This window comes from Ursus arctos, unplaced genomic scaffold, assembly GCF_023065955.2.
Source record: "Ursus arctos isolate Adak ecotype North America unplaced genomic scaffold, UrsArc2.0 scaffold_18, whole genome shotgun sequence".
NCBI classification, from domain to species: domain Eukaryota; kingdom Metazoa; phylum Chordata; class Mammalia; order Carnivora; family Ursidae; genus Ursus; species Ursus arctos.
The window spans coordinates 26,025,197-26,035,477 of record NW_026622852.1 but is presented as its reverse complement, the minus strand read 5'-3'; the positions used below and the strand labels follow the sequence as shown (position 1 = coordinate 26,035,477).

Genomic DNA, 10,281 nt, shown 5'->3' with positions numbered 1-10,281 from the left:
CCAGGGTCGTGATGCCATGACAGGTGTTTGAATGTTATCATGTGGCTTTGGGATTTACAGTCACATTTACTTTTGGATAGATCACTGATTAAATGCCATTTTCCACCCATGAAATTGGTGAATTTTTCAAATGTCTATTGGTAATGAAGGTGCAGTGAAGAAGTAATGTCATATGTTGCTGGTGGGGATGGGAATAAGTTAATATAAACTTCCTGAAAAATCAGTTGGAAGTATGAATCCAAAGACTTAAAAAATTGCTTGGGGCGCCTGGGTGGCACAGCAGTTAAGCGCCTGCCTTCGGCTCAGGGCGTGATCCCAGCGTTATGGGATCGAGCCCCACATCAGGCTCTTCCGCTATGAGCCTGCTTCTTCCTCTCCCACTCCCCCTGCTTGTGTTCCCTCTCTCGCTGGCTGTTTCTGTCTCTGTCAAATAAATAAATAAAATCTTTAAAAAAAAAAAATTGCTTGACTCTATGACCTAACCCATCTACTTCTAAGAATTAGTCCAATATGATCATTAGAAGCACAAAGATTTATGAATAAGGAAATGTATATGGACATTAATCATAACATTATTTATAATAACAAAAAGTTGTAAGAATCTTAACATCCAATCACAGAAGAATGTCCAAATAAATACTCGTGGTATCCAATGATAGAATGTGATGCAGTCTTCAAAAATTCTTATTTTTGGAAGAATATTTGATAATGAGATATGCCCACAAAGTAATTAATAGAAAAAAGCAGAATTCATAACTTTGCATTCACTATGATCCCAATGTTATTTTTTAAAGCATTTTTGTTATGGATTTATGAATTAGTATATATGCAAAAAATCCTGGGAAACTATGACAAAATATTAAGAGTTGTTTCCACTGGGCGGCGGGGTTATAGGATTGATCAGTTAGAGCCGATTGTTTTCTTATTTAACTAATTTCAATATTTCCAATATTAATATAACACGAACATGACTTTGAACTTAAAAATAAGTTCAAAGTCAAAATCTAATTTTGAACTTAAAAATAAGGTGATGCATTTTTAAGAAATGCAAGATCACCTGGCTCCAGAATCGAGCACTGATGAGAAGGCCTCCAGCCTGAGGGGCAGGAAGTAAGGAAGCTGTTGGTGTAACCCAGGCTCTCATGGTGGGGACGGGAATAAGTCCGGGCAGCCTGACCCAGTGGGCAACCAAGCAGAGAGAGGGCAGCTGAAAAATACTTGAGACATACAGATGACTGCAGAGCTGGAAGACAGAGAGAGAGAGGCCTGTGGGTTGCAGCCTGGGTTTCTGGCTTATTTGGGTGGACAGCAGTGCTGCCCGCTGAGACAGAGATGGAGAAGATGAGAGGCGTAGGGACATGGTGTTGAGTTCCAGGTGTCCACGTGTGGGAAGAGGGCACTGTTCCATGAGCATGGAGAAAACAAGTGGTAACAGTCTCGGAATGTTTGACTTTGACCTGGGAACTTGATAAAAATTCCAAAGGACAAATCATAGTGTAAGGGGAAAATCTGTAGCTGCTGCTGCTTTATAAGGCTGTGTTGTAGTCTCTACAACAACTGTGTCGGTTGTTATTCTTTGTTATGAAGGGAAGGGAGAGGAAACCTGTAGAGACCCACGCACCTGACTGAACCCCTGACTTAATGTCCCTCACAAGTGCTCAGGGCCTCATACTCTATATAGCAATGAGCTTTCCAGAACTTTCATGAGTCCCAATCCTCACAACATTCTGGAATGGAGACACCCCTTTTCACAGACCAAGATACCCATGCCTAGGACAGGGGGCCACAGACTTCAATCCTCGATCCAAGGGGCAGGGCAACAGTGAGACCCGATCAGATTCTGTCCAGTGTCTCTCCTGCGCCCACTCACTGCAGCCAGCCCCCCCGCCCCGGGGAAGCACAAGAATCCGGGGGTCTCTGAGCCCCACAGCTGCCAAACCAGCAAACTTGTATAGTTCCAGAGTTTGAACTTTAAATTGGGCAGGGACTGCAAGGTTCCCCAGGGCACAGAGCAGAGAGCTATGTGGCAGGGGACCAGGAGGCGGGTCCTCGAGGCTTTGGCCCTGGCCCATCCCAGCACAGTGTGTCTGCTGGTAATGAGCTCAGCACTTGCCAGCTCTGCTCTCCCAAGCCCTGGGTCAGGACACCTGAGAGCCTGCTCCAGCTACCTGCATGTGCTCATGCCACTGGGCAATAAGTACAACGAGGTAAGGACAGTGCATCTAGCATGTGGACTAGTCTCATGAAATCTTTTTAAACATATGAAAACCAGAACATTTGCTTGTGAAAGAGGACATAATGATACTAGTAATATTGGCTACTACTTACTGATTACTTACCATGTGCCAGGATCTGTGCTAAGAGCTCTCTCGGCATGCCTCATCTCACTGGATCCTCAAAGTAACCCCACAAGGAAACACTCTGCTTATCTCCACTTTACAGGTAAGGGAGGTGAAGCTGAGAAAACTGCTAGCAAGTGGCAGGTCTGGGACTTGAGCCCTGGTGGGTCTGACTCCAAAGCCTGCACTCACCTGCTCTGCCATCCAGCAAGGAAGTGGTCAAGCAGGAATCCCAGATCCAGGCATGTCAGGGAAATTGCAACAGAAGCTTCGGTCCTTTTACGCCCATCCCCTTTCTTTTAAAATAATTTGTGAAGCCTAAAATAAAATATTAAATGGTTCAAACGAGATTCACCATCCAATGAAACTGATGTAATATTTACCTTGCAAAGTAACCCTGGGCTGTCAGACCTCAGGGCTGGAAGTTGCTAGATAGAGTGAGGAAATGTGTCAGAGGTGACAGGGTACTAGAGGTCACCTAATTGAGCGGTTCCATTCACAGGAGAGATCTGACCAAGGCCGTACAGCAGAATGGGAACAAAGGTGACAATCAAACCTGGATTCCTCACTCCCGTGCCAGGGCTCCCAGTCCTGGTTCATGGCGTCACCCTGCCTCTCAGGAGGCCTAAAACTGGGGTGTGGGACTCGACAATTATTCTCGGCGACATTCAGTTTGCTCTCTGCGAACCTGATTTTCCAGCACATGACAGAGCGGGAGACATTGGCAGATAGATGCCAGAGTGGTTTTCAGAGAGCGTACTGTGAAACAACATCATATCCAAATATTCAGCAGATTTCAGGTTTTCCTCCTCCTGGCATGTGGTAGGGTTACCCAGGGCCAGTGGAGTGTGAGTGCATGTGACCCATGCCACTTCTGGGGTGGAGTGTGTGACTGCGGGGGTGAATGCCCAGTGTGTTCTTCCCCAGCTGTAACAACTGGCGAAGTCCAGATGGTGGAGCCTCCCTCAGCCAGGGTCTCTGAGGACAACAACATGGAACAGAGTCCCCTGAAAAGCTACAAAGGACATGGAACATGAGAAAGAAAGAAACCTTTGTCATGGTAAGCCTCTAAGATTACGCATGTTACTGCAGCAAAACTAGCTCATCGTCACTGATGCACCCAGGGAACAGCAGCTGCTCCCTGACGTCCCCTTCTGTGCCCATGGTGCAGAGTTAAAGCTGTCGGTTACCTGGAAGCATGGTATTTTCTAGACACAGACTTACTTCTTTGGGGCCATGAGCCTGTGGCTCCATGAGCTGGCTCCAATTTCCATGAATATATTATGATCAGACTCTTAAATTATGAGGAGCCCCACTCCTCTCTGTCGTAGCTTTTCAGAAAGAGCAGCTGCTGGCAGGGAGAAGCCCAGCACCCCAGCGCTGTTGTTCTCCACAATCACAACAGCTGCTTCCTCGGTTGCTGTGTGTGTGCTGGCGGGGGAGGTGCTCTCAAGGCGAGACATCTGGGACGGGGGATTTGGGGCGGCGGAATAGCACCGGATCTCAGTGGCAATCCCCTGCACCTCCTGGGTGCGGGCACTGGGGGGCAGCAGCGACGGATCGGACACAAGCCTTCGAGTACAGTCGCTCAGTGTACCACACACCACCATGCAAGGCAGAACGCGATCACCCAGTGCTTACAGCTGCGAGCAGCGTGCTGTTGCCATGGTCAGTTCTACCAAGGCATCTGAGCAGGCTGTGCAATGGAGGGGGGTCAGAGCTGAGACTCGAAGGATGCGTGGAAGAGAAAGGCCGCTCCAGGCTGAGGAAAGAGTATGAGAAGAGGGACGAGACAGGAGTGTGCGGGTTTGTCCACTAATGGGGAGTGGTCTGGTGAGGCTGGAGCTGGCGTGTGTGAAGGGATGGAAGGGAGACAAGGCAAGTGGGCAGGCCAGAACCTGTTCTCAAAAACTCTTAAATGCCTCTGCCATTCCCACTTGGTCTTTTTGTCAGAGAGGAGGACAAGGAAGAGAAATATGAAGACAGGTGGTTTCCCACCTTTCACCTGCTTGAGACCCCTCACACACACACAACCCTATGTCAGGTGTCAGAATTCGAGGTTAAGATAGGTCATTTTGTAACAACACACATAATAAAGACCAAACCCTTATACTTGCTTCTAAAATGCTGTGGGCATTATCCAGACACATGAAGTCATAACCTAAAAAAGCTACTTCCTTTTAACTTCTTTACAGATTTCACGTTTTACTTTGTCTTTACATCCCAGGTTCTCAAAGAGAACCTTGGGTTTCTAAAGCCCAGAGAGAGGAAGGGATGTGTCCAAGGTCACCTAGCATGGCGGAGTAAGTATAAACTCTGTTAGGGCGGAAGCCACATCTGTTTCTGCTGTATTCCCACCTCCTAGCAGAGGGCCTGGCACACAGTAAGTGCCCCACAACTATTTGTTTAACGAATGAATGAACGAGCCACCCTCACACGCGGGCAATTCTCTATCTTGTTGCCAAACCTCAGCAAGAGAAACCTTACCCTTAGTTGTTCCTATGGATAAGATTTAAGGTCAGGTGCTGACCCAGATTAACCCGCTGCCCCTGTACTCTCTAGAAACCCCCTTAACAATCACCCTGATTCAGGCCAGAGGAAAGGGAAAGTGGCGCAGGCTCCGGGCATGGAGGGGGTCATGACAGATGCTGGAGCTCTTGTCGGGAGGTGGCAAGCACAGATCCAGCAGCAGCCCTGTGGCCGAAGCTACAGTCTTTGACCAGGATCCTCAGACAACAGGTAGTGCTGGGCCGTGGGTACGTCTCATCTGAGCTGCACAGCACTTCCACTCTTCAAAGCGACACTGAGTCTCAGAGAAGCCACGTGACTTAGTCAACCTCACACAGCTAATCAGTGCTGACGCTGGCGTGCAAAGCTGGGGTTTTTTTGAATGGTGCATTGAATGTCTGTTGAGTGACTGCTCTTGGCAGCACTGACTGTGGGAGGTGTGGGGAAGGAAGGAGACAGGGTCCTGCTCTCAAGTGTAGTAGAGGAGACAGGTGCACAGCACATGGTAGAAGAACACAGAGGGACAGCCAAGGGCTAAGGGAACACAAGAAGGGAGCAGGTAACCCCTCAAAGAGCAGGAGCGAGAGGAGAGACAGAGAGTTGGAAGTGTGCTCTGAGGGATAAGCAGGAAGCCCCCACGGGGGAACGGAGTGAGGACATGCCTCTGAAAGGGAACTTCTTGGGGCACCTGTGTGGCTCAGCCAGTTAAGCTGCTGACTCTAGATTTCTGCTCAGGTCATGATCTCAGGGTCTTGGGATCAAGCCTCGAGTTGGGCTCCACACTCAGCAGAGAGTCTGCTTCAGGATTCCCTTTCTCCCTCTGCCCCTCCCCCGCTTGCTTGCTCTTTCTCTCTCTAAAATAAACAAATCTTTATAACAAAATAAAAGGGAACTTCTTGGGCAAGAAGTAGCATTGGGAAAAGATAAGGTTTATTCAGCAGAGGGTGAGGCCACCAGTCCCTAACAAATGCTAGATGCATTGAGGAGGGGGAACGAGGGGAAAAATCCAGCCCTGAAAGACAGACAGGGCTCCAGCGCTGTCACAGGGCATCAGTCTCTCAGGCAACCCAGGAATGAAGAGGTGACTATATCTTCTGTATGTTAAATTTCACACTCAGCTCCTGTTTCTGCTTTAGACCAGGGTCACCTGGGTCATAAGACAGCCTTCCTGCCTAACAAGACTGCCGTGCCTTGGGGACATCAGGGCTCCCTCCTGTGAATACCTGACACTGGCATTTCCCCAGGAGGCAGTGAGACCAGCTCAGAAGAGCAATGAAAGCCATCTGGGAGAAAACTGAGGCCCTCCCCCACCCCCTTCCTTTTTAGAATTAGTCACCGACTGACAATGCCCCTGCCAGATTAGAACATGGTTTTCCCTCCTTCTGCGACATCACTGCCAGTATCATTTATCCCACAAGGCAATATGGAGGCCAAGAAGGCAGTCACTCGGCTTGCATGACCAGGGATAAATCCTGTGACCAGTGGCTCTACTGGAATATATATGTTCTTGTATGTTCTTTTAAAAATCAACAGATGAGTGGCTAAGCCGGTTAAGAGTCTGACTCTTGATTTCGGCTCAGGTCATGATCTCAGGGTCCTGGGATCAAGCCCCGCATTGGGCTCCCCGCACAGCGGGGAGTCTGCTTGTCTCCCTCTCCCTCTGCCTCTCCTCCTGCTCTCTAAAATAATCTCTCTCCATGCTTTCTCTAAAATAAATACATAAATCTTAAAAAAAAAATCAACAGATGAGGGAAGGGGACAAAAAAATCAATAGATGGCATGTCATTCCTTAAAGCAAGATGAGTGCACATCAGGCTTACACATCCTGGGGCGTGAGAGTGTTTGACCCTGAATGCCCAAAGGATCCACCAGGTAAGCACCATCCACCACCCACAGGCCTGCAAGAGCTCGTGCCGCCTAATTCAGGGAGGAAGGGACGACAGCCTTATGATAGGTGTGGTATGTTTTGGTCCACTTATTTTTCTTACTGCTATACCCCCGGCACCTAAACAAGACCTAGCACAGAATAAGTATTCAAAGCACACTCAACAAATGAATAAATCTAAAATACTGGGAGCATAATTCAGCCATAATGGAGTCATAACCTCGAAAAGATGCTTCCTTTAAGAGCCAAAAACTCTTTAGATTACGAAGGAGTGTGCCAAACATGAATCCTCCTCTCTTGTCTCCCCTGCCACCATGGGGAGAACAATGAAGAGCCTAGGGGGCTAGAATGTGCCTCCTTGCCCTAAGTTACATCAGAGCTGCTGAGCTGAGAGGGCCAGCTTGCAGGCCTGAAGTCCAACTCTCTCATTATACAGATGATGAAACTAAATCGCAGAGGCAGAGATGACCTGCGCGGGGTCAGGTTGCTTGCTTCCAGGCCAGCAAGAGCTTCTTCTGACACCTGTGTTGTCCAGACAGGAAGGGGGGAGAATGAGATGGCAAACCAGACGGCTGTGACAGAATACATCTTGCTGGGGCTCTGCGAGTACCATCACCTCGAGACGGTCCTGTTTGTGCTCTGCCTGGGCATCTATTCCATGAATGTGCTGGGGAACTCCCTCCTCATTGGGCTAAGCATGCTGGACCCCCGCCTGCACAGCCCCATGTACTTCTTTCTCAGCAACCTCGCCCTCATGGACATCTGTGGCACATCCTCCTTTGTGCCTCTCATGCTGGTCAACTTCCTGGAAGCCCAGAGGACCATCTCCTTCCCTGGCTGTGCCCTGCAGATGTACCTGACCCTGGCGCTGGGTTCCACGGAGTGTCTGCTCCTGGCCGTGATGGCATATGACCGTTATGTGGCTATCTGCCAGCCACTTAGGTACCCAGAGATCATGAACAGGCAGATGTGTGTGCGGATGACAGTGCTGAGCTGGGGGGCAGGCTTTGCCAACTCACTGCTGCATTCCCTTCTCACCTGGAGCCTCCCCTTCTGCGGCCACAAAATCATCAACCACTTCTTCTGTGAGATCTTGGCAGTGCTGAAACTGGCCTGTGGGGACATTTCTCTCAATGCACTGCTACTAATGGTGGCCACAGTGGTCTTGACGCTGGCCCCACTCCTCCTCATCTGCCTGTCCTATATTTTCATCCTTGCTACCATCCTTAGGGTGCCCTCTGCTGCAGGCCGGCGCAAAGCCTTCTCCACCTGCTCTGCCCACATCACAGTGGTGGTGGTTTTCTATGGGACCATCTCCTTCATGTACTTCAAGCCGAAGGCCAAGGACCCTGCCCTGGATAAGATTATTGCATTGTTCTATGGGGTTGTGACACCCTCCCTGAACCCCATCATCTACAGCCTGAGGAACGCAGAGGTAAGAGCTGCTGCCATAGCCCTGCTGTGGGGAGACCTGCTCTCCAGGAAAATGTCCCACACTCCCTGTTGCTCTTCAACTCTACCATGCATGGCAGGCTAGGTGCATCGTGGTAATGACTTCCAATTGCAGTGCCTGAAAGCCACAAGGGTTGATTTCTCACTCGCACTGCAGGTCCATTAGCAGTTGACTGGGTGGGTGGGGTCTGCTCTGAATCATGGTCTTCATCCCTCTGGGCCTCAGGATGATAAGCAGCTACCATCTGGAACATTGCTGGTCACCATGACGAAGCCTGCACTGGCTCTTCGAGCTTCACTTCCGCCTCCACTTCACCCACCAATGCAAGTACGTGCCATAGCTAACCTCAAGGGGCAGGCGAAGCACAATCACCCTGTGTCTGGAAGGAGCAGGAAGACTGAGAAATGTGTGAATAGCCTATTGGCTGTGACACTATCCTACAGTCAACCCAAGAGCCACTAGAGATTTGTCTTCCTTTTCTCTGACCATCACCGCCCCACACATCCAGTCAGTCATGAAGTCCTAGAGAATCCACCACCTAAGAGCTCCTAAATGGGTCCCCTCCTTCCTGCTGACGCTGCCTCCCCAAGAAGCCCTCACTGACTCTCAAATACTGCAACAGCTGTGTCACCGCACTTTGATCCTGCAAAGTCCCTTCAAAATCCACCCTCTACACTAGCTGTCAAAACGCCAAAAAACAAAACACCAATCAGATCATGCCACTCTCCTGCTTAAATCCCTCCAATGGCTCATTGCGCAAGGGATAAAAACCAGACCCCACCTCTCCATCCAACTTCATTCCGGCTGCTTGCCTCAGCCCTGCTCCACCCACACACACTCTCTAGGCCCAGGCCTCCCGAACTATTCCCAGTTCCCCAGCAACTATCAGTCTTTCCTGCCTCTGTCTCCCCCTTGCTCTTCCCTCTCATGTCCAGACGCTTCTTGACCTTTAGCTACCATGCACTGGACACTTACCACAGACCACGCCAAGCTCTATATTGTGTCCTAAGTGCATTACTGACTGGGGACCACTTGGAATGAGAAAAATCTCAGTGGAGGAATACAATATAGACACTGGTGACCAGAGAGAACCCTCTCCCAACATCTTGGCATTATGGAAACTTACTCAATCCTTACTCAAATCTGCCCCCTCTTCCAGAAAACCCCTTCTGACTCCTCCAAGTGTGGGGCGGGGGAGGGGGGGGTCTGTCCCAGCTCTGAAGTACCCTCTTCAGTGCCTTCTGTACTCTGCTGACTCTGTCCTGAATCCCAGCTATTTGGGTTCCTGCATCCTATGACCTGACTCTATACATCTTAATATGAAGGACTAATATTTCTGATACTGGAACAGACACCAAATACACACCTCTTGGCTCGCCATTCACTTGACCACATCACTCTGCTCGAGGTCCAAGGAAGAGATAGAATTGCAGAAAGCAGAGAACAAAGGGATTTTTCCTGGCTTTTGAGCTTCAAAAGCCTAGGCTCTAAAGTCTTAACAGGAGAGACCGAAGGCATAGACAAAATTTGGGAGAAAACCTAAGTAAAATGGAGATTTGCCCACCTCCAGATTCATAAAAGATGCCCTAAGCTAGGAAGAAGGAAGAGGGGATGCAGTGAGAGCACTGGCATAGAAGGGTTCCAAAAGGAAGAGGCGCTGAACCCCACTTCCTAGGCCAAACCCCCGGACAGATTTGTAGGATCTGAAAGATGAAGCAACTCATGCCTTGTTGGTCAAGTAAAACCGAGAGCAGACCGCCAGAGTAGAAATGGCTTCAAGGTGTGTCTGGGCAGCCCAGGCCTCACAGGTCTTTGTGGGTGGCACAGAAGTCAGGGAGGGCCTCAGCACTGAAAATGGTTATGCAGATGAACAAGAAAGCACTCTGGAATGGCCTGCCTATAGTGCTGATGGGGGACCAGGTGGAATGATGGAACTCTCAGGGGATGGGTGCAGTGTGGACCCCAGTGAGCAGAAAACAACCTCCCAACATCCTCCCATTAACTAAGATCCTCAAGACTCAGCTGTGACCCTTGTAGAAAGAGAAGAAATCCCAAATAACAAAGGAAGTCTCTCAGGCAAAAAAGATGACACTGAG

The 10,281-nt window shown here is 49.4% G+C and overlaps 1 protein-coding gene across 1 annotated transcript; it reads left to right on the top strand.

Annotated features, from left to right (window-relative positions):
- The first annotated feature begins 7,224 nt into the window (after positions 1 to 7,224).
- On the top strand, positions 7,225 to 8,269 carry LOC113260463 (olfactory receptor 13C7-like). Its single transcript, XM_026506259.2, has one exon. It carries the CDS (start codon positions 7,289 to 7,291, stop codon positions 8,267 to 8,269), a length of 981 nt encoding a protein of 326 aa, XP_026362044.2. The 5' UTR covers positions 7,225 to 7,288.
- The last annotated feature ends 2,012 nt before the right edge of the window (positions 8,270 to 10,281 follow it).

Excerpts from the sequence above, each read along its gene's own strand:
- LOC113260463 (XM_026506259.2), top strand. The coding sequence starts at position 7,289 with ATGGCAAACCAGACGGCTGTGACAGAATACATCTTGCTGGGGCTCTGC.